The 24,232-nt window shown below is 40.9% G+C and overlaps 2 protein-coding genes across 2 annotated transcripts; one reads left to right on the top strand and one right to left on the bottom strand.

Moving 5' to 3' along the window:
* Positions 1-1,131: 1,131 nt before the first annotated feature.
* Positions 1,132-20,730, bottom strand: gcc2 (GRIP and coiled-coil domain containing 2). Its single transcript, XM_023416650.2, has 24 exons — positions 20,538-20,730; positions 19,788-19,850; positions 19,578-19,662; positions 19,397-19,476; positions 19,198-19,302; positions 18,550-19,054; positions 16,220-18,060; positions 15,869-15,932; positions 15,615-15,715; positions 15,205-15,303; positions 14,492-14,611; positions 13,252-13,416; positions 13,042-13,146; positions 12,344-12,506; positions 11,610-11,710; positions 11,306-11,383; positions 11,053-11,190; positions 9,500-9,621; positions 8,588-8,764; positions 8,285-8,493; positions 6,470-6,697; positions 5,973-6,112; positions 3,531-3,732; positions 1,132-3,115 (listed from the first exon to the last, which is right to left on the bottom strand). Exons 1-24 carry the CDS (start codon positions 20,541-20,543, stop codon positions 3,042-3,044), a joined length of 4,971 nt encoding a protein of 1,656 aa, XP_023272418.1. The 5' UTR covers positions 20,544-20,730; the 3' UTR covers positions 1,132-3,041.
* Positions 4,372-5,467, top strand: tmem223 (transmembrane protein 223). Its single transcript, XM_023416657.2, has one exon. The coding sequence runs from the start codon at positions 4,509-4,511 to the stop codon at positions 5,328-5,330; it is 822 nt and encodes a 273-aa protein (XP_023272425.2). The 5' UTR covers positions 4,372-4,508; the 3' UTR covers positions 5,331-5,467.
* Positions 20,731-24,232: the final 3,502 nt, after the last annotated feature.

The following is a 24,232-nucleotide window of genomic DNA, read 5'->3' on the forward strand; positions in this document are numbered from 1 at the left end:
TCCCTGAGTTTTTTCTTGAAGCTGTCGCCAATTGCTAGCTCATGAGGGAATGAAACTAAAGCCACATTTTGACAGGACTAATACACTCATATAATGAGATAGATCGGTGCTTTTATTTTGAAAATCAACGGATCTGATTACTGTTTTGCTGTGTATCTCTGGCAGCTTCTCACTCAGTCTGCGAGCTTCCACCACTGGAGAGGTACAACTTGGGTATTACAGCCAGAAAACGGCCAGACCCGCCCTGCGAACTCAGTGCAACTTGTATTTTTGAGTCAACACATTAAACGTGTGTTATGAGGCTGACCCCTCTGCTGCTGCTCCTCCTCCATCATCTGTAGTCTTACATCATGTACATGAAACATCAGCTCGGGATATATATGGAAAGTTTTCACTCTGGAAACTATACGGAAGTTCAACATGGCGGGTGGGTGTCGGAGAAAGGGTGGGTGAAGAAACCTGTCTCAGACCAAGAACAGTGATTTTTTGAAACCATCCACAGCTTTTTACAGAGGCACTTAATGGAAATAATGTGTCACTATGACTACTGAGCAAAAACATAAGAGGACAAGAATAAATTATAAAATTAAAAGCAAAGAAAATATTAGGGAGAAATGCATCACTTAACTGCAAGGTGTTAATGACAGTGCTGCTCCCCAGGGAGGCAAGAACATGTTTACTTTTCCTTCCAGTAGCAGATACGGCAGCTATTATTTGTTGTTTCCTCCCCTGACTGCGTCATGATACCCTAAACCACATTTATTTCCTTAATAGGCAAGCCCGTGCACCCCCTTCCCTCCTTAAAGAGGGATGAGGACTGTCATAGTAAGGAAAGAATTTCATAGTAAGAAATAGACGATTGATGCATCCTATCACATTACAGACTGAGACTGAAAATGAGAAAATTGGTCTCCCTCACAGATTTGTCCAGCAAGAAAGCCATGACTTTACAAGTCTGTAGACCTGAAGAGGGAATATGAACACTTGTGTTTTTATGTTTATCCTGTAGCCCCTTCTGTTAAATATCTAGTAATTCATATTTGTTTAAAATGAACATCTGGCTAATGATGGCTTTTATGATCTGTATATACAACGTTAAATATCGAAGTGCATTACAAAGTAACTGGAAACTTTCTCATCCATGTTGACTTTATTTTTCGTTTACAGTTAGAAATAAACCAGAAAAACCCAGAACTCTCTCTGTTTCACGTAAATTAAGTTTTTAGCAGAAACTTACTGCTAGTAGATGCCCATTCACTCTTGTACAGATAATATTTTATAGTTACGGTAATCTCTCATAGTTTATGCTGACATTAACTGTCATAAATATAAAAGCCTTGGATAAAAATACATTCACTCACACTGAAGCAATCACAAAAAAAGCTGCCACTGGAATGAGAAAACAAACAGGCCAATTAGCTTCATCACCGGTAAGACTTGAGCAAAATGTTAAACTGTGTGGATGTGTATTTTAGGGGAAGGGGGGCTTCTGTGCAAATTATGTCCCACCCACTCCCATCTCAACAGGGAGGTCAGAGGTCATGATGAGACACTGTAAAAAGCAGCACCCATGGGTCTGCTAGGGAGTCATGCTCAAGGTCACTTAAGCAGGGGGGATGTGCTTGCTGTCATGGGAACTGTCCTTCAACAAGACAGCTGTCTTCAGATGGAGTTGCAACAAATCTCTCATGTTCAGAGATTTAACAGCAGCACAACAAGCAACAAAACCAGAAAGGATTCCCATAACAGAAATGGAAACCTTGAATATAATAGTTTGGTATTAAATAATAACAACCAAAACAAACCATAACAACAAAATACACAGAAACAAAAACAAAAACCATCCATCACTACAGGATATGATAACCCACAACCCACACAACATAAATGAAAGTTTTAACTGCTTCTGACTTCAGATTTGAGGCATTAGTGAACAACTGCAAAATCCATCAGAAAAAGTGCAAATACACTAAATATGATATTGCTCAGTCATCTAGATCAGGTGAACCTGAGAATGTTAGATATGCACTTCTTTGTACTCGAGTACAGTATACAGAGTACAAGTATTTTGATAGAATTACTATAAGATTTTAATTGATTGTTTTCTAAAGCAGTGAAAGTTTCTTAATGGGTTTTTTTTTTACCGCCCAGACAAAATTAGTAAAAAGGAAAAGCAGAGATGATTTTAAACAATGAGGTACTGAGCAAGTTTGCTGTTAATTTTCATACTGCAATAAAAGGAAAAGGTGGCTGCCTCTTAGGTAGTGAAAACACATTCACGTCTATAACACGCAAATATGCCCTTAAAAGCAGTTGGAAGAAATGTAAAGCAGGTGTATTATTTGTACCAAAAGAGCTAAAACACCAGTAAAGTCCTTCAATTGTGCTGTGCTACCCAGTACAAGCCCAGTAGAAGTAAGTAAAATTTTCTTGCAAAGTTATCATAGATCTGAATATCATATTCACGTTACATTATGCCATTAACTACAGTTATGCCCTTGATTAATTCCTCAGTTATAATTTGTGCACATCATATGTATTATACAATGTTATTCTTACAACAGGATATACCCAATGTGTTATATCCATTCACAATACTCTCATTGTGATAATGATGCTTTATAATGCCTTATGAGCTCGACTTCAAGGAAGTGTAATCATGTCCAGTAAATGTTATTATAAATACAAGTACATTTCAATAGTAAGAATATGGAAGACAGAACCAGATCACAGTTAACATTCATTGGTAAGAGACTAATATACCTATTGCACTTTTAATTCAATCAATATTCATCTCAAATGTTTTGGTTTTAACTCTACCCAATACCTACTCATTCTTTCCCGGCACATTCCTTGGTCCTTTCTATTGTGTCACAAAAATTTTGTAAATGCCCCAGGTTATCTCCCATTCATTTGCCACTGCTTTGAATATACAGCATCACTGCTCAGTACAGGTTTATCACAGAAAAAAAGGCCCAGTAACATCTTAGCATGTGCTCCCAGTGTTTTTGTTGTTAGTTATCAAGATTTAGTTATCAAGTCTATCTGATTCCAGACCAGCTATGGAGATAGGAGGTCCAGCCTGAGCCCCGATTTCCGGACCCCTCCTCCTCACCTACACAAAGAGCCAAGAACACCAGGTAAGACATTATGGATACTATATACTATAGCACTTCAAGACCTGGAGACAAAAAACCAACAAAATAATTTTTGTTTGAATTAACAAAAGGTAGGTGTATGTGTCTATAAAAGTTATTGCATAATCAATTAATAATGTATAGGGTGTTTGAGTCTGTGTGTGAATGTTGACAGCATTGCGGAGACAAACCTAGAGTTTATAAGCAGTTTGGTCAGCGCTCAGGTTGCTAGCATATTTTTAACCAGTACTGCTATATTTTGTGTGTATTTTAGTTTATATGTTACACAATAAATCTTTTTAGCAATATGACAGTGGTTTTTATGACACATTTGGGTGCACATAGTACAGTGTGTACTATGTGCACTCAAATACTACATACTACATACTATACCTTGTGCAATGGCAGCCAGTTTGCTTTTCTCCTCTGGACTGAGCTGCAGCATTGTGTGAATAACGGGCAGGAGCGCCTGCCTCTCACTGCCAGATTGCAGGAAGATGAATTGCAGCAGGACATTCTTCAGATACTCCAGGTTGGCCACGCTCTTCTCCCTCTCCTGGTTTCGTTCTAGACGACGTACTTCACTCTTCAACAACTAGCAGGTGAAAAATACCAGCAATATGAAATAAATTAAAAAAGACCTAAGATTTGATAAATTCCCCTTTATCCAACATTGTTAGCTTCCAATAAACCTGCATATCTCTTACTAGTTTAGACAAGATATATTTTTTGGGGCAATAGACCTTTTTCAGTGAACATTTTACTTGTCATAGCAGCAGAGATATGGGTGTAACTAATTACATCAAAGCTGGCTCCGTTCAAGTTAAGGGAACCAGAAAGACGTGCTACTGAATCAGCCTGCACTGGCAAAAGAAGATGGTACACATTCATCATTTATGTTATTGCTGACACATGTGCTTTCCCATCTGTGAAATGTAAAAATATCGGCTGTCTAAAAAATTTAGTAAGCAATACGCTTCAATCAAGAGAGAGTGAAATTATTTTAGAAAGACCAAACAGGGTACAGACATTTTCTTCTTTCTTTGTATACAATGCAAACTGATTATTGTGTGTTATTATACATAAAAACATATTCTTTAACTGTCATTAAAAACAGAATTTGAAATCCAAATGTTTTTGTTGGTTGTACGTATTTCGCGTTTCTCTTTTAAACAGGCGATAGTAATTTTGATCATCGCTGCTTTCCGTAGTGTAACAGCTTACGTCACATTTAGCTACTATGGCGGCGCTCCCTTAGAAAGAACTGTCAAGTGTGTTGGGAGAGAGACATTAAAAAGCCTGTCATGTCAAATTATTCTGAACGTATACTGTGTTAGTTGTCCATTTAGGTGTGGAAAAAACATTTTAAAGATGGGCGTAGAGCGTCTGCTGAACGGGGTGTTGGAGTTTTACTCCAGACAGTTTCGACTCGTTAATGTTCAGCACAAAGTCAATGCCTTTCGAAACGCGTCCATGTCTTCACAGACTTCACCGAGCAGCGGCCTGTCCAACCGGGTCACATGTGTTTCGGGACTGTGCAGCAGGATATTCGTCCTCACAAGCCGCCGTGGTGCCGTTCACAGGCAGCTGTCAGCCCGCCGCAGCCTCTCCACTTCCACCCAGCCCTCCAAAGATGTCACCCTATTCGAGCACGACAGGACCCGCTTCTTCCGACTCCTCTCGGTCTTCTGCGGCGGACAGTTTCTCTTCTGGACGTACATGGCTCACTTCGCTTACACTGAGCTCAGAAACACGAGGGGCGCCACAGATACAGGGAAAGCCAAGGTGTCCACCACAACCACTACCACCGGGCTGGCTGGGATGTGGAGTTTTGAGATGAACCTGGGGTCAAACACCTGGAGGTACGGCTTCACGCTGGGATGCCTGGCAATAGGAGCAGGGATAGTCGGCCTCGGGATTCTGTTTTGTCGTCGCTCTGTAAGCCAGGTGGTTTTACATCAAGGGGGGAGGATGGTGACAGTTTGCACGCAGTCACCTTTGGGACCAAGCCGAGGCCAGAGAATAACAGTCCCACTGTCTGAGGTAGCCTGTCACGCTCACAGACATGAGTCCCCCTCATTCATCCCCCTCAGGGTCAAAGGACACAAGTTCTACTATCTCTTGGACAAAGAGGGGACCCTGAACAACGCTAGGCTGTTTGACATCACTGTTGGGGCATACCGGCCAGTTTAAGATGGGGTTTCCAAAATTGTGTTGGGCACCAAAAACCAATGGATGACTGGTCAGAAGATCTGATTTAACACAACTATGGCATGTCGGTTTATGTTTGATTGATTCTCTTCACTGAAATAAAATCTATAAGACCAAGAGTATAGACTGGTTTGGGTTCATTTCTACATAGTACACATCTATTGTGTTGACACTGTTTAGAGCAGTAAAAGTTAGTCAAGTTATTTGGACAATCAATGAATTTATCATTCATCAAGTAGAAATATCAAACATTCTCTGGATCCAGTTCTAATTGTAAGGAATTGCAGTGTTTCTTGTCATGTGATATTTAATTGAATAGCTGTCAGTTTGGACTGTTGGTTGCACAAAACAAGAAATTTGAAGATGTCAGATTAGGCGACAGTAAATTTGAGCAGCAATTGTTAGTTGGAGCCCAAACTGTCAGAATGAAACAGTTTTTTTAGAGAGAGATTTTAAAATTATATTTATGAAATCCATTTAAGTGTGTTTCATATTTAAAATTGATTGAATTAATTTGAAATTTAATTAATCAAGTTAAATTAACGTTTAGAACAAAATATTGTGAAAGTAAACTGATTAACGTCTGTGCTTTCTGCATGTGTGTGTTTGTGTACATATACATACAGTGATCTGCTCCATGAGAACTGCATTTGTGGCCTCAGTTTCATGCAGTAGGCTGTTCATATGCTCCATGCTGCGGGTGGCTGTGGTCAGCTTTTGATTTAGCTCTTCTTTAGTAGGCTCCACTGTCCACACAAATGGCTCTAGAAGTGAAAGCAAAGACACACACAAGTAAAGATCATGCTATGACAAGTTTCTGGGTATAGAAGCCAAGTGTTTGCCTCATGTACTAATATGTTTTTTTTTAACATAGTGTGGATGATTACGTGACTCACTGTCATAGATAGAATATGCTGTTTTTTTCTGGACTATACTATCATGCTCCCACAAAAATAGATACATTAAAAAATGAATAACAATCCCAACAGTGTATAGTGAAGTAGAATTTTGACTTACTAAATTTCCATTCTTTGACCCAAACAGAATGATGGCTGTTTTTCATTGCAAGATTTTTTTTAGATTACATACTGTTCATGTTGCAGCTCTGCTGTTAAACACACCTTGTTTGGGATCTGGAGATGTGAGAAGCTGCTCCAGAGAGGGTAGGGGTGTAAGTGCAGGAGAGGGGCTCTCAGTCTCAGTGGTCTCCATACCCTCACCCTCTTCCCTGGCCATAGACTGAAGGTCGCTGAGGGCCACTAGTCCCAGCCCTGCCTGGTTTTGATCTGTGTTTCTCCGCTGAAGGTCTGATGCCAGAGGTTTACGGCTGGTCTGGACCGACACTGCACCTGAAAGAGGGCGTAAGGTTCATAGAAGAAAAAGATTTTGTCAAAAAGTAGAGAATGAGGTTCACAAACAACAGACAATTACATTTAAAAATACAGCTATTGTCAGTTAAGAGTGGGTTACATAAACTAGGATTACCTTTAAAACTGGATAAAATTACAGATTATCTTCCAATTCAATATGTAATCAGAATCAGAATTCTAAACTGGTCTATTGCCAACATACAAAGAATTCGCTTTGGTGTTTTGGTGCATGTGGTAATGTGTTAATTTTGCCATGCTCTGATTACATTAACTATCATGGCTTCACCATGAAGTGCTTTTATGTGTCAGACAAGAGGTCAAACAAGTCTAAAACATGTGAAGGCAACTTAAATTTATTAAAGAGCACATCTGGACTCTTCATGCTTCAGCAGTATGCGCAATCCTTGACTATGAATTCCTACTAAATTTCCCACCAAGCTGTGAGTCAGTGTCCTACTTCACTGTGACATGAGGGGGCACCAGACACATTCTTCTGTTAACCAGCTGAGCTGGAATAAACAATGATGAGTGTGAAGAGAAGGTTGAGGGGAAGGATGGGGTGCATGACGGAGTGGGTGGACAGAAGAGAGGATTGTGATTAATGAACCTGAAACTGAACCAAGAGGCCAGACTCCCAACCAGTCCCCTGACCTTCCCCCCTCCAGTCGGCTACTCTGCTCCCTCTCCCCACACAGCTGAGTGAGATGACCAAGATGATCAAGTCCTGCTAAATGCATATGTCAGTTTTTTCTGAGTGTGAATAAAAAGTGTGACTGGGTTCTGTAGTCTGATTTGGGCTTAGAAATAAAGGTCCATAGGGAAAGCCTCACTGGGACGCTGAGAGCTCACTGTTAATAAGACATGGTATGAAACAAACTGATGTTGAACCCTTCTGCACTTTAACAGCCATTAAGGCCCAATTAAATCCCAATAAAGTGGTAAAAAGGCTCAACTATAACTTTCAATAAAGGCTGATATCGGCCCTATATATCGGACTAATCCTGGCGTGCATATGTGAGCCACTAATGATGAGTCTGTCCAGATGCCACAGTGAGCGGTTTGCCACACTGAGAGGCGGGAATAAAGCTGAGGAGCCTCACCAACACCTGGCCGTGCTGAACTGACAGAGAAGAGACACTCGCGCGCACATGCACTTGCCTTTCCTAGTCATTACTATGTGTGTATTTGCTGTTTGACTCCAGAGGGCAGCTGTGTGGGAGGTGATGAATGAACTTCCAGTGCTGCTCCACTGATAAACACACCAAGACTTTATCTGTTCTCTCTCTCATCATTCCTCTCATAGAAGACAAGACTAAACACGATAGAAAACTTCAATACTCAACTCAACACTTGCTGCTTTGATAGATCTCTTCATACGATCCACTTATTCACTCCTTGAGCCTTTTGCTATTTGTTTGAACTTTTTTCAATTGTTCTGATATTTAGTGATATAAAATGTAAATGTGTTACCTCACCCTTTTCAACTGCTACTTCATATACAGAATCAAGTCCTTTCTGCCTAATAAATTTGAATGGATTATGATTATGATTTGCCAGCATGCTTACTGTTCTGGCTCTGCAGGTTGAAGAGTTGCTCCTCAACACGGGTCAGCTGGCTTTGCAGGGTCTCCACGGTGGCCCGGTGGTCATCCTGCAGCTTCCTCAGCTGCTCCCTGTAAGTCTGGCGCTGGGCCTCGACCTGCGACGACAGGTCAGCCTGAGCCTGGGACAGGTCGGACCGCAGAGCCACGTTTTCCGACTGCAGTGACAGCAGCCTGGAGGTGGAGACATTGTGAAGGGAAATTAAAGGAAGAGTTTAGAGATTGAAGAATAAGCAATAATGGCAAACCTTAAGCCTTGCCAGCTCACCTCTCACGGAGTTCTGCCTCCTTGCTAACAGTTTCCTGGAGGATTTTATTGTGTCTCTCCAGCAGAGTGTCGTGTTCAGTCTGGAGCTGCTGCAGCTCTGCTGTGTTGCTCTGGAGGCTCTGTTGGCTTTCTGCCAGCCTGGACCTCAGCTGTTCTACCTGAGAGGACAACTGCTCCCTGCCGAACAACCATCGCATTCATTACATTCACATCACTCTTGCAGCATTGACTGACACGTATTACTAAATTAGTATTCACTTTAAAATGGTTCATTGAGTTTGTGCCTGCAATTTAAAAGACCAAGCCGTGTTATCAGACCTGATCCCAGCACTGATATTGCAAACAGCTTTTACTTGTATTACACAATATGCAAAAGTTATACAGTGATCATTTCTTTTTTTTTGGTTCAAAAATATCTGGACTGCAGTTTTTTTTCTATAGTTTTAAAATATTTATTACCATTTCTTACATTACTAGCTATTAACTCAACCTGTATTAGGTACTTCCCTGGCTGTGTATTTGTCAGCAGGTTTCGCAGCTTTAAGGGTGTTTGAGGGTGACTGATGTCAGAGAAGCTGCCTTACTTATAAATAATCCTCTCAATTTTGAACAGTGCAACAGCAACAGCACAGTGACAGGGTTATAATTGCTCTACTGTACAGAAAATATGAATGTGAACACCCTCATATTAAAACTGAGCATCAGCACTTCACCCTCTGAGTTAGTTTCGTTTCAAATCCAATGTGCTAGTACATTGTGTGCGAGTACAGAACCAATGCAACAAAATGTGTAACTGTCTTCTGTAGATTACATTCACTGAACACTAGCAGGACACAATTCACAGCTACATTTTCTGATTATCTTCCTGCATCTTCCTGTTGTACAAGACTGTCATACAGGTGTTGTCCTTACCTCTCTAGTTTGCCAGAATCTCCTTCACTCTGAGCGGTGGTTTTGCTCTTCTGCTGTTTGAGCACATTGTGAACTCGCACCTTGTAACTCTCAAACTCGCCTGTTGTTGCCACAAGCTCGTCCTGGAAACAACACAAAGGTAAAGCAGATATGCGATAAATAAGATGTTTACTGCTGATTTAACTGTTCAGCTCTCTCAAAGGGGAAATAAAACTACAAAGAGTTTGACAGGCTGTGAGATGAGCAGATTTGTGGTTGTCATTTCTGTTGGACAATAAATAAAAAATACTAGAGTTTTGCCTCATTTCATGGTTATGATCTTAAATATTATTCAACCTCAAACCCAAGGAAAAAAACAGTGAACTGGTAACTTCATTTTCTCACCGATGATGTTTCAAATGTGTGAGTCATCAACCCTCTTAGTCATATTCCCTTCATTAAATTTTCTCAAAGTACTCTTTTTTTAGTCTGCTGCACTCAAACTCACTGTACTGGCACAATGTACCTCTCTCTCTGGAAAAACACCATTAGGTAAATGTGAATAAAAAAGTCAATTTGAACCTGAAAACACTTTTTATCTCCGTAATGCTTGTGCTTCAGCTTGTGTAGGACAATTCTCAAATAAGGTCTTTTACTGAATGTGCATACCTAATCTTTTCAGCCATCTTTCCCACATAGTGATATTCTTCATTCACACACTTCTCCTTAATGACATTCACACACAATTTAAAAATCCATATGAATATCTCAGTCTATAGTGTTGAGCTGGTTTAACAAGGTGATGAGGGAGGACAGGAAGGAGATGAGGGAAAGATTAAAAACTGCAAAGGCAGAATAATAAAAGGTCTAATGGAAGAAAACAGAGGAAAAAAGAAAGACGAGTGAGAGGAAAAGAACAGTGTAGAACAGAGAGTGAATTACACCCACATTACAAGACTCTTGCTGATATAAATGGGCAAATTAAGTGAAAAACTTAAAAGTTTAACACAATACAAATCAATGGCACCATATTTGATCATTTTCTCAACCTCATGTTCTGTGGCCAGTCACACCACATTGGTGCTGAAACAAGCTGCTGATTAATCAGTTAGTTGTTTGACAGAAAATTACTTGACAAAAACAATTGTAGCGACTGACTGGTCGTTCATTAGGCAAAAACATCCACTGGTTTCAGCTTTCCAAAAGGAGAATTTGCTACTTCATTCTGGTTTATATTACTATAAATAATATATCATTGGATTTTGGACTGTTGGTCACACAAAAAGCAATTATAAGTTGTCAGTTTGGACAACATTTAAATTAAATAAATGATTAATCAAAACTTAAAAAAAAAAAAATAAAATCTTGAGCTGGTGCAGCCTGCGGTTAAATTCATCAAAGTTGGAAATGTCTCATTTGACTTTAGCACCTTGAAAGTTACTGCTTATGTGTCATTGTGAAATGGACTTCACTCTCACCCCTCTCTGGTGGAGCTATTTGAGTGTATATGAACACTATGTTGATGGAGAGAGTCGGTTAAACCTGGATAAACAGTTAAAAAAATGTAAATGTACCTTAGCAGCGTCTCTCTCCTGCTGCAGGTTGTTGATGCGTTGCTGCAGGGAGCTGCTGGTTCTTTGTTGCTGGTCCAGCACGGACTTCAGCTGCTCCTGCAAACGATGGCGCTCCGCCATCAACTCGCACACCTCGATCTAATTGCATAAACACATGCACTTTCATATGTTACTTGTTTATGACCAAAAATTCCATATTTCATCAAAAGGGAGAGCAGAGAGAAGTTTTGCTGGGTAGTGCTGCCTGTGTTACCTTTGAGCTTTCTAGCTGCTGTTGGTGAGCCTCTAGCTCTCCTTTCAGAGAGGCCTGCAGCATCATGAGGGAGGTCTCCTGCACTCGTGCACACACAAAATGACAATTTAAATGCATACACCCATATATGCAAACACAACAACACACAAATGATTTACTACTCCCAACATCTTCAAGGCCTTATCCACAATCACGCCCACACATGGTTGCATAACACTATTTACATTCATCAGGCAGTAATGTAGTAGGCAAGTCGGTGGGACACACAACACAAACACATACGCACACACCAACACAAACAGACCTGTTTCTTGGTATCAGCCAAGTCCTTCTTGGTCTTCACCAGCAGCTGTTTCATCTTGGAGGTCTTCTCCTCCCCCTGGTCTAGCTGGGACTTCAAAGCCTCTGGAGACACGTACAGATGCACAGACACATGTACACACACATACACACACATACATACACACATACACACACAGACAGACAGACACATCAAATGGCTTAAGTGCAAATCATACTTTAGGATTTTTATTTTTTCAGTATTTTGCCTTCATTATACAGCTTGACTGTGTAGCAACAGGAAACATGGAGAGAGAGAGAGAGAGCGAGAGAGAGAAAGAGAGAAAAAGAGAGCAAGAGGGAGAGAGAGAGAGAGAGAGAGAGAGAGAGAAAGGGAGGGAAATTACATGCAACAGTGTTTCCCATCGTAAGACCCCTCACATACATGGTAGACAGCAAATGCAGGAATAATGGATGTTTACTATCAGTGAGTGCAGACATGTTCCTAAAACCTGCAGCAGACATTACTATCTCATTAATGCAGAACTGAACAGTACTACGCGAGCTAGGTCTTAGGTTTAATCAACCCACAGAAAAAACATTTCTGTGGAATCCGGCTGTGATACAACCGTGTGATTAAAACTAGCATGTTTTTACTACCAATTACTAAATAATTCTACAGCACCACATAAAAGAAACTGTAGGGGTATTAACCTGTGTGTCAGCATGTGAGTGTAAATGTGAACATATCATTCATACCTATTTCCTGCTTGAGTGTGTCCTCTTTCTGGGTGAGTGTGTTTATCTGGGTCTTGAGCTCCTCAGCACGCTCATCTCTCTCTGAGAGTTTGGTGTTGAGTTCTTTCACCAGACGCTCGTAGTCGGCCATCTCCATGTCCATCAGAGAGTTCTGCTGCGCCTCCTACAGGCAGTGTAGACAGACCACATCATTGCAGGGAACAAAGCTAAAACCCCATCCTGCTGCCAGTCAGGTCATTTATCTCAAACCATAATTACACTTCCAGACACAATTAAATCTTCTCCTATTTGGTAAACATTATGCAAGGTGATTTTTTAGCATATCTAAACCTTATCTTTCCTAATTTAAGATCTATATTTTTTCTGGGCCAAAAAATTAATAGTGCCTAATGTTCTGTCTTTTACTCTCAAAAATATCAACCTCAAAATGATATGTTTATTGGACAGTACTAACAATGTAGACACATGACAAAGTCAGCCCGCCTGGCAGCGTTTGTGTACACTGCTGTACTATGTAGGTCTCCACTAATGGAAAAGCAACAGCAGCCACTGTGCTGTGGGCTAGAATTGCTCTCTTTCTCTCTGAGAGGTGCTGCTGTAGCTGCAGGCCGGCCATCACCAGTCCAGTCGCTTGACTGGACAGGCCCTCAGAGACACGCTTGTGTCTGAGAAGCATTTGTGTGTCTGTGTGTGTGTACCTTGCGTAGCTGGTCCAGCTCCTGGGCAGTCTGCTGAGACTGCTGCTGCTGCTTGCGGAGCTGGGCTGTCAGCTCTTCTACCTCCTTCATGGCAGATGTCAAGTCCTGCACATGCAAGCAAACACATAGGAAGTTTTTGGTTAGCCAAAAGCTTTCAGCGTATTCAGTACACAAACTGTTTACAGAGAGTCCATGTCTCCTTATTTCTACCTTGATCTTTTGTTCTTTCATAACTCTCTCAGCCAGCAGGTCTTTGTCCAGACTGGCTGACTGTCTTTGCAGCTCCTGGTTCTGGGCTTCCAGCTGCCTCAATGTGCTCCTTGCAGTCTCCATACCAGCCTGCAGGTCCTCTTTCTCACTGTTCAGTGTCTCCTTCTGCAAAAGCAAAAATACTCCAGAATTCTGTCTCTGTGAAGTGACAAACTTACATCTTGAAATGATAACTTCACAGGAGTTACCAATACAGAGAATGTGATGTAATGATAATTTGTGAAATGAACAAGGGTTACATGAAGGGTCCCAAGAGCAACTAAAACCTCTATTAGCAAAATACATCAACCCTGCACCTTTAAGATGCAAGTTGTTCATTACTGATTACCTAAAATGCTATTTCTTTTTAACTGGAAATTATATTACAAAATCAGTTTTGGTGGTTTTATAGTGTTCACCTAACCCTAACTCCAACCTTACTCTTTTACAATCCTTCTGGACAAAAAAAGGGTGGATGTCTTACTGAAAAAAGTTGTCTTTCTTAAATCTTGAAATGTTACTATTTTACAGATGCAAGGTTTTCATCTGAAAATACACATATAGGCAAATGCACCAAACCTGTATGAACACACAATTGAAAGTCAATCATGCAAATCTGACAGCAGCAGCCTCTGTGGGCTTTCTCTGCAAGGTACACTGAACCAGCAGCGGCAGCAGCCACCTCCCATCATCTGTCAACCAAACACTGAAACTATGATTGGTATACAGAGAAGTCCAGACGTACTCTGAGATCCCTGACTAGCTTCAAGTCTGCCCGCCCCCCCTCGAGACCCATGAGCGAACACAAGAATAAACCTGCGTCTCAGAAAATGGTGTTGCACTTGCACACAGCAGATGGGAGCTAAACTCCGCTCCATTTACCTGCCTGTTGTTCTCTCATTGGAAAGAGACAGTTATGAGCTTGGGGAGAGGAGTATATATAAACACAATTTCTCCCTAGCTCACCCAGTCACATCTGATGGGCTATTTGTGGGTGCAAGGCTGTCAAGCATAGCTGGGTAAAGTGTCGCTGGCTAAAACGACTCACTGTAAATCAGATGAAAACTGAGTTATGCGATAAGTATTGGAGAGATGTATTGCTGGACGAAGAGGCACTGCTTAGATTTACTGGTGGGTGAGAGCACTTTGTGTGTTTGTTAGTGGTAATGTGTGTGCGCGTGTGTGATTGAGTGTGTGTTACCTGTGTGACAGTGCTGCTGAGTCGTTTGGTCAGCTCTGCAATCTGTCTCTCTGCCGCCTCCACCTTCTCTCTCTCCTTATCCAGTTGCTCTGTTTGCCTGTCGTAATCTATCTGCAGGTTCTACACACACACACACACACACACAAACATTCATTCATCACTTGAAGCTGCTGGAAACAGCTCAGAGAAGGTAAAAACTATGCATCTCAGATATCAGCTGCATTTAGATTTGAGTAAGGGACAAAACTCTCATTAGACACAACAGAGTGGTTTCTCCTCTCATGGAAAGCAGAGTGCAGTCTGGGGGCTGTTTATGGAGACCACCGGGAGTAATATCACACACAAAGTTTGTTTTGAAAAAAGCATTCTTCCACTTGCCAATTAGTAACGTTAGGAATGCAGAGAATTAATCAAATGTTTTATGATCAAAACTGCCAATTGCAATCGACCACAAAAGACAGATTACAACAAACCACAGCATAAATACTGCATTGTCTACGTTCTGGCATGTCAAACACTAAGCAATATTGATTCCATTACAACTTCATTGGTGGTCTATTGCGGATTAGATCTGAAATCAAAGTAATCACGTACTTTAAATATGCATTCCTAATACATATTATGTTAATTACACTTAACTTTTCATTCAATATTTCTGTAAAAAGATACAGTAACAGAAGTGAAGCAGGATATTCTGGTACATTTTCTCCCACCTTGTAGCCTTCAGCACCGTGGATGATGTCTTTCATAGAGCTGTTCACTTTCTCCCTCTCTGCTTTCAGTGATTCTACCTCCTCCTTGAGGGTTGCAACCTGGAAAAAAAATCAAATAAATTATGGACTGAGCTATGTACAATCATTGAGGGACAAAAGTGTCATCTATATCTGTCTTGTGGCCTGAATATGTGACTCTGCTTTCTGATAATATTCACTTCACAATGAGAAGATTGGGAAAGTTAAAAATTTCATTATATTTCTGCAACTTTACATCTTTTATTGTGCATTTCTCTGTTTCCTGCTAACTGTTTAACCGATGTGACATTGCAATTTCCTGTGTATTTACTATGTTCATGTTGTTAAATAAAGGATAACAAACTGTTTAGAAATGTCTTTCTTCTCTCTACCTCTTTCTTATGGATGTCCAGCTCCTTCTTTGCTTTGACGGCAACCGCTTTGATTTTGTTCATCTTTTCATCCTTTTCCTTGTTTCCTTTCTCCAGGAGCGCTGAGGGGAGCAGAAGTTAAAATTTATAATTTCCTACCTGCTTCAACAAGCAGGCAAACTAACAACATTATATATTTAGTTAAAGAATGTGCAGTTTGAGATATTAGTTTATTCTACTCATTAAAATGGACAAGTGGACATGGACCTCCATACCTATTTTATTTGTGATCTCATTGGATACAGTTTCTTCAGAGGAAGCAGGCTGGGCACCAGACTCCTAAGAGTGTGACCGAAAAAAAAGAGAACATTTAACTTATCTGTCACTTAATATATATTATTTCATCAATAAATAAAGGAGTAGTTTAGCCTACAAAATAACAAAAACAATGCCAAATGCCTCTACAGAGGTACAGAGGTAAATTAGGCAGTTAAAACAAAATATGGTCATTTAGTTGTGATTATGATCAGTGATTAAAATCAACACAACTTTAAGTATCAAATTCACATGGTTTGTGGACTGACACGATTCTAATATGAACTTGACACATCAGGAACTCCACCCACCTGGAGAGCAGCCATCTCGCTCCTCAACTGAGATATAAGCGAGTCTTTCTCCGTCAGCTGTTCTCTGTATTCTCTTTTCTCTTTCTCCATATTTTCCATTTCTCCTTTCTCCTTCTCTTCTTTCTCTTCAGTCATCAGAGAAATCTGGGCCTGCAGTTTCTGGTTCTCCTCACTAATCTTCTCACTTACTGACTTCATATCCAGCAGATCTTTTTGTAGCCCTTCAGTGTCCTTCACCACCTCCTCCAGGTTGTTTCTCAACATGTTCCTCTCTTGTTCCAGGTCTTTGATCTGGGCGTGGAGCTCCCTTTGCACGTCCTCTGTTCTTCTCTCCCCTTGAGCCTCTTCAAGACTACTCCTCAAAAGATCCCTCTCTTTTTCTAGCTCATCTACGCGTGCTTGGAGCTCCTCGACCTCGTCTGTGGAATTTTTGAGTACTTCATTCTGATTTTCTTCCAGAGCTCTGATGGACGTGCGGGCCTGCTCTGCCTCCTCTGCCACTGAGTTCAACCTGACCTCTAGGTGATGCTTTTCAGATGTCTCCTGCTCCAGCTGAGCCTCCAGGGCTGCAAGCTTGGAGCCCAAAAGCTCATTCTCTTCCTGGGCTTTGACAAGCCCTGAGGATGCCTCTTCTACTTTCTGATGGAGGTCAGCCTTTTCTGTGGAGAGCTCTTTAATAGTCAGCTCTAAAGCAGAAACTATCTCCTGCTTTTTTTCCACCTCCTCTTTCAGCCTCTCTTCTACCTTTTCCCTCTCCTCTTTCAGATGCTGCACTTCATCTTCGTTCTCTTTGTTCAAGCCTTTCAGCTTCTCTTTCTCTTCTCTCAGCAAAAGTGATTCTTTCTCCTCCTGCAGCCTCTCAAATTCTTTTGTTCTCTCATGGTTCAGCTTTTGCATTTCCTCTTCTCGCATCTGAAGCAGGGATTGTATGTTGTCTCGGTCTTCAGTCAGTGTGTTGACCATCTCTTTAAGGTCTTGAGTCATGTTTTCCTTCATTTGCATTTGGGAGAGGATCTCCTCATTCTGCTTGGTTAGCTCCTCCACAGATTGCTTCAACTCACAGACCAAAGTTGTTTGTTCCTCTACAGATGCCTGGAGTTTCTCATCCTCACCTGGGCAACCTTCAGGGTTCAGCTTCTGGTCTGTCATATTCTCCATCAGAGTGTTTTTCTCCTCTGTAACCTCGTTGACCCTCACCAACAGTCCATCTCTCTCCTGGCTGATTTGTTCAATCTTATTTTGGAGTTCTTGTACAGTATTAGTAGCTTGCTCCTTCATGGCTTTGTACTGAAGAACAAAATCTTTTGTCTTCTCACCCAGTTCTGTCTCCACACCTTGAAGTATCTTCCTCATGTGTTGACACTCAGCCAAGGCAGAGTCTCTGTCCCTGGTCAAGGTCTCACACTGGTCCCTCAGCTCCTGGTTCAGCTCCTGCTGCTCCTCTAGATTCACTGCAGACTCTTTGGATTCTCCTTGGACCTCTTGTTGGTCAGGATCAAGAGTCATTACAGGGTCAGTGGGGGCACTTTCCCTGGTCAACTGCAGCTCATTGATTTTGAACTCCAGCTCTTCTCTCTCCATCTGGAACTCCTCCTTGGCCCTCTCCAGCTCTGCCTCCATCTCACTCTTCACATTACTGAGCAGGGTTAGCTCGTCCTGTAACATGGTGTTCTGGGCTTGAAGGTCTTCCAAAGCTGCTCTCAATCTGCTGGTCTCTGTCTCCTCTCCATCACCGTGGCTGGAGTCACCCTGACTTATGCCAGACAGCTCCAGCATTTTGGCGATCCCTGAACCACGGGCAGGTTCCTCATCTTCCTCTTGCACATCCTGAAGATAGCTGTCTGGAAAAAAAAGGAATATGGTCATGGGCATTCAAAAAGGTTATTCTGACGTTCAAAATCTTTAGTTATATCACAGACAGAAGATTGTACATAGCATGTTGGTGTTGAAATATCAGCCAAATTTAAAGCATGCAATAACTTAGCTTTCCTTCATTCAATCCAGAAAACTTGTTATCAAGAGGAAATGATGTTCTTAAATATATCAACCGTGGTTTTACTGCCTCTTTGGTGTGAGATATAAAGAAATAAAATTATGGTTTAGTGGAGACTTTTTCATAAAAATTGTAGTGAATAAATATTACAATTTGTATCTTAAATAATTAATGAAAAAATAAAACACAAATCATTAAGAAAGTAACTGTTAAATCACATGTTGTGTCACTGCTTCAACAAGTGAAACTGCCTACTTGAGAGAATAAGTGGCTTTCATAGTAACAAAAACAGTGGTTAATGTTCTGATCTCTGTCTTTAAATGCAATGCTGTTGTACCTTTGAGAGCGAGCTGCTCCGTCAGCTCCTCGTGGAGCAACAGGAGACGCTCCCTCTCGATCTCGCAATCCTCTTCCAGAGCCCTCATTTCCTCCTCGTGCTGAAGACTTTTCTGAGCCAGATCCTCCTTCAGGTTCTCCACCTCCTGCTGGGCTTCTGTCAACTCCCTTTGGTGGCTCTCTTGTAGCTCAGTAATCTCCTGGGATTTTCGCTCATGGATCTCTTCCAGTTCAGCTCGAAGGGTTTGCAGCTGAACTTCTAAGCAACTGCGGACTTCTTCGGTGCTCTCTTTTGCACTGGCATGTTCAGCTTGGCGCTCCCTCTCTCTTTCACTCTCCCTCTGCGTGTCACTCTCTTCTCGCTCTTTCAGTAATTTCTGGATATAAGCCACGTCTTCTTGGTGTTTATTTTTGGATTCCTCAATACTAATCTCTAGAGTCTTGATCTTCCTTTGGTGGTCTTCTACCACACGGTCAAGCTCTCCTTTCAGCACTGCTAGATCATCCTGCACAAAGTTACAGTCAGGCACATGACGAACAGATCCTGTTTCATTACAAACATACATGCATCAATGGATAGATCTTACAATCTACTGGAATATACCATTTACACAGTGTAAAACTAGATCTTATGTGTTCTTTTTTTCACCTTGGCTTGCTGCTTATTCCTCTCCAGATCTTTACGGGATAGTGCAAGACTTTGCTGAGTTTCTGCCTTCTCCAGTAGCAAGGCATCCATCCTCTCAGTCAGCTCCTTCAGCATTATGAAAATGAAGAACAGCATGTTAACATATGAATATCTAAAGCACACGATGATGACATGATGAGATGCTGCCCTGCAGACAAACCTGTATCAGCGTGGAGTCATCTAAACTGCTGTTACTGTTTTTGGATTGCTGTTTGAGGGATTCAACCTCTTTTTCCAAATCTGATAAAAGAAATATTATCATGTTACATATCTGTATACTATTAGCCCACAGAGCCACAGTATCAAACATAAACACAAGCTTTAACAGGATTTAAACCTACCTGCACACTTGCTCTTCATCTTCTGCATAGCAGCCATCTGCTTCTTGGCAAACTTGATAAGGTCATCTTTGGACAGTGTGTCCAGCTGAGAATGCAATGTAAAGAAAGTAGAGGAGCATTAATCTAGAGAACAGTACAATTATTTGCTTTCCTTTTTAAGCAATAATGTTTAAAATATAGATAGGTGTTGTGCTTGTTGAAGTGCAGTACCTTTGACTTGGCTGCACCTGCTGGTGATGGAGCTGCAGACTGCGCTCCCGTGCCACCAGGGTCCTGTTTCAGCGAAGGGAAAATAAGAAATGACAAGCTTATCTGCTAAGGCTAAAGGAATATTAGATCTGTCAGGTGTGCTGCTTGATTATTTTTGACTGCTCGACTTCGGACATGCTCGATAAAAGACTGGTGTCACAGTCAGCACAGTGTTCCCTTTGTAAAATCTCAAGTTTAATGTTGCTCTGCTTGTTGTCAAAGGCGTTTTTTTGATGTTCTGTTTAATTAGGAGCCACGTTTCAGTTCGGTATATGCAGACCAATAATAAGAAATTTAAATTTCTGCTGTAAAAATGGTCGGTCTTTCTTCAGGATGGCTAAGAAGAGCAATGCAAAGCACTTCGGAAAGCTGACTTTGTGAATATGGTCATGTGGCAAGGTTAAAACATGCCTGTTGTACCAGAGGAATATGACATTAGTGTCAACGCTTTAGAGTATTGCTATGCTCTGTCGACTGCCAACATATTTACATACCAAGGTTTGGGATGAATCCCGGTTAGTAAACATAACATAACTTAACCTGCTGGTAGTTTTACTAGCTCGGTCCCTTTGCAATTAAACGGGAGTAGCTTTGAGCTTTATAAACGGCACATCATTATATTTTAACGTTAGCTAACTTGAAGATGCTAGCTACATACCCTTTACTAAGTTGTGACCGGCTAAAGCTAAACCCTCGGAAATGAACATTTACCTCCATCTCAGTCAGTTCGGCCGTTTAGCTACTTCTCAGTCGTCTGACAAGCACAGGGCGACAACAGGTAAGTTCACCAGACAGAGTCAAAGGAATATCTAAGATGATTTGCGATTCCTTTGGGGATTTAACACGAAAACATCCCTTCTGTTTTGGTTTGGAGTTAACGAGCTAAAGCTACGACTTGCTTCCGCAATCGTAAACCAAGTGACGTCAGTACAATTTACGTCACATGATAAACAGGATATTTTATCCGGATTACCTATTCAAAATCAACAAACATTATTTCATTGGAAGTCTTTTGCAGATTGTACCCATGTAAATTGTGCGCAGCATATTGAATTTACTGTAACGTACATAGTTGTCACACAGAAATAAAGAATGTCGTCTTTTTTTACTGTGGAAATGAGAAATACTGATAATAAACTGCATAATAAAATCTAACTGACAACATTTTGACATCAGGTGGTCCCCAGGTACTAACGAAGAAGCATTAGTCTTAAATCACTTTTGCATAATTGCAATGTATGTCTGACCCCCTACAGCAGAGGCAAAAATATCATAAACACAGTGCCTGACCTGTACTTATAGCATAGGTCATGACTGAGTAAAGAAAAGGTCACATTAAGACCTCAAACCTGGGAAAGATGTCCAAACAAGATTCCAATATAGAAGAGTGAAGCATAAATGCTAAATATGGTGGCTTACAGCCTCAGGACGTTTTTAGCTGGGGCCATACTTTAAATATACTAAATAGAATTCAGTATTAAACAGACAAGTTTAATTTCAATGTATTCTGATATCTGGAATATGAAAGTACATTAGTATTAGTATGTGTGACTTGAGGTGAGTAGCTGTAACGGGCAGAATTACCACAATACAGAAACTATACAAGTTAGATTTCTTTTCCACAGATTATTTTGTATTTAATTAACCCTCATGAGGACATAATTAACCAATTATGTCCTTGAGATAGTGTAACATTTGCACGTTTTATTATGAAGAAGAATTGTTTTTTTATCATATAATAATATGGAAAATACATTTAATCCAAGGGACTGTTATTGTATTTTGAGCAATAAATTACTTTTACAGATTAAGTGGGTGAAAGGAGATCATCGTGGTATCTCAGAGACTGTTTATTCAAGAGATATGTAGTAGTTTTACACCTCTTTGCTGTTTACTGTATATTAAACATGTACCGCACATGAAATGGAGACATCAAACTCACAGACATCAAACACGTGTTGATGACCAAGACTGAAAAAAACAGGATAGAGTGAACAAAACAAATAATCCTTGATCAGCAAAATATAAGCAATATAGACCAACACGCAGTTTGCAAAGACAGTCTGGGAAGGTAGCATACTGTAGCTGAGACCTAACACTGTTCTGATTGTGATTTCACTGAGCATGCAAGGGCATATGGGGCATAAAATCACCCTAGAGCTGTCTGTTGCTACCATGATGTTGTTTTTGGGACTGTTAGAGGGAGGTGGGGGTTATCTGCCCTAATGCTGACACCAGGCCTGTCACAAACTCTGTGGAAGGCCTAGTCGTGCTTCTATATTCCCATCACGTGAGGTCCAGTTTTATCTGTTGAATATGGAGAGTGTCTGTTTTGACACGAGTGATAGAAGCACTGACGGAGGCAGTTTAGCGAGACGCTTCTCATCCTGACAAGGCTGGGATGCTCTGGGCAGAGGGGCCGGGGCTCTGCCGACTCCCTGTCTCATCTGGAAGAGACCCATCTCTGCCTTCCACCCAGCCTGGGTCAAACACACCCATCCATCACAGCCCCTCCCTGTTTTCTCTCAGGGCACCCAGCAGTATTTTGCTGCCATTTTTCTCCCCCCACTCGTGGCCGTCAGTCAGGGACGGCTTTGCAGTAATATAACTGACACTGGCTGGCGTTCAGGGAGTAATGAATAGCCTGGCCGGGTCCATCAGGAGGAGCAACAGACACTCTTTCATGCTTCTCTCTTTCTCTTTTGCTTTCCCTCTCTCTCTCTCTCTCTCTCTCTCTCTCTCTCTCTCTCTCTCTTTCTCAATTTCTCCTGCTGGTTTTGGCTCAACAGTCACCATATTTCATGGAGAGAGTTGGATACATTGCAAAAGTAAATGTTGTGTAAATGTTGTGGTAAATAAAAGCAACAGCCCGTGATCATCATAAACTGCTAAAATAAAAGTGATTATCTGTAAAAACTTTGATTTGAACATCCTTACTGCAAGTCAATTGATCAGTGTAGTTGTAGAAATACTGAAGTGAGGGGGAACAATAAAAAAGTCATCCTCTCTGAAGCTTCCATTCCCCCTTTCCGCCTCCCTTTGCTCCGCCACTCCATCGCCCTCCACCCCCTACCCAATCAGTGAAAGGTGACTTTGGGGGTGGTGCGGTGGAGTGTTTATGTCACTGGCCCCCTACAGGGTGATTGAAGCCTCTCAGTGGGGCCTCTTCAGAGGCCAAGGAAGACAGAGTTGTTGATTTTTGTCCAAATAAACAACAATTTGATTGTTAGGACACTGTAATTTCCATTTTGGCTCAGTTGATCTCAATAAACAGGGGCAACTGATTGATAATATAAAAAGCCTGGTATAGATAAATTAAAATATATGTATACTAACGATGATATGAGCAAAAATACATGACACCACAAAATCTCTCATTCATCACTAAATCTCAAGAACACTTACCCATTCTTAGGAGCATCTAAAGTCTGTGCAATTCTAACACCAGCAGTATTTGTTCGTTTTCAACTGCTTCAATCAACACTATTTGCATTTGTTTGAATGAGTCTTTCAGATCAGATTGTTACTTTTGCTCAGCATTTATACTGGTCCACTCCTTATTTTGTTCATTGCATCCTGTATTTGTTTTCTTCCTGACATTTTACCTCTGAAGACTGGCAGTACCATTAATAGGTTTGACATTTTAACATATAGCTTTGACATTTTAATGTATTAATGTGGGAACTGAACCTCTCAGATTGTTCTTTTCACTACAGACCCTTAGAGAATGGGCTTTCTAATAAATGACCAAAGCTTATATTCCTGAAAGATGACAAAATATGTCATTATGTTTGGAGCTGCTGTTAATAGTGTTGGCTCTTTACGTAATAGGTTAATAGTCAATAAAGTCTGTGTGTCATAATCTCAAGAGGAGGTAATCTGTCAGAGGTGTATGATTAATCAAACAAATCAAGTTGGTTTAATATTCATTTCATGAATTTTTAAAGATATCTTTGAAGTTGAATATTTACCTTTGCTGGAGGGATAAATCTAAGTGGAGCAGTGACATGACAACACTCTCTCATCACTGCTGCTAAGGTGCTCTTGAGCAAGGGACATTTTGGCCAGAGGAGCATTGTTCAACATAACTCACATATAAAAGATATGATTAAGAATCACACATTAATCAATTAACCCATGACAGACACTGCTGTAACTGAGCCATGTTTGGTATTTTGGTAAATATTTAAAACAAGAGTCTACAGCTACACCAGCGACTCTGTGAAACTTTGGCACAGCTGCGTTTTGAACCAAATGCTAACATCTGCATGCTAAACATACCCACAATGACAATTTTAACATAATGATGGTGCAATGGTTGTCAAGACAACAACCACAAATTGCAACCTGTCAGGACAACAAATTTAAATCAAACTATCACCTGAAGAAAACTGCATCTGCCACTG

Source organism: Seriola lalandi, unplaced genomic scaffold (genome assembly GCF_002814215.2).
Source record: "Seriola lalandi dorsalis isolate HSWRI2012SDOR001 ecotype SW California unplaced genomic scaffold, Sedor1 jcf7180002054568, whole genome shotgun sequence".
Classification (NCBI taxonomy): domain Eukaryota; kingdom Metazoa; phylum Chordata; class Actinopteri; order Carangiformes; family Carangidae; genus Seriola; species Seriola lalandi.

What these genes read in the sequence shown, in the direction of transcription:
- tmem223 (XM_023416657.2), top strand. Translation starts at nt 4,509, where the DNA reads ATGGGCGTAGAGCGTCTGCTGAACGGGGTGTTGGAGTTTTACTCCAGA.
- gcc2 (XM_023416650.2), bottom strand. An exon ending in TGGCTGATACCAAGAAACAG is followed by an intron (nt 11,384 to 11,609) that starts GTCTGTTTGTGT and finishes GCACGAGTGCAG; the next exon opens with GAGACCTCCCTCATGATGCT. An exon ending in GAGGCAGAACTCCGTGAGAG is followed by an intron (nt 8,494 to 8,587) that starts GTGAGCTGGCAA and finishes CTCCACCTCCAG; the next exon opens with GCTGCTGTCACTGCAGTCGG.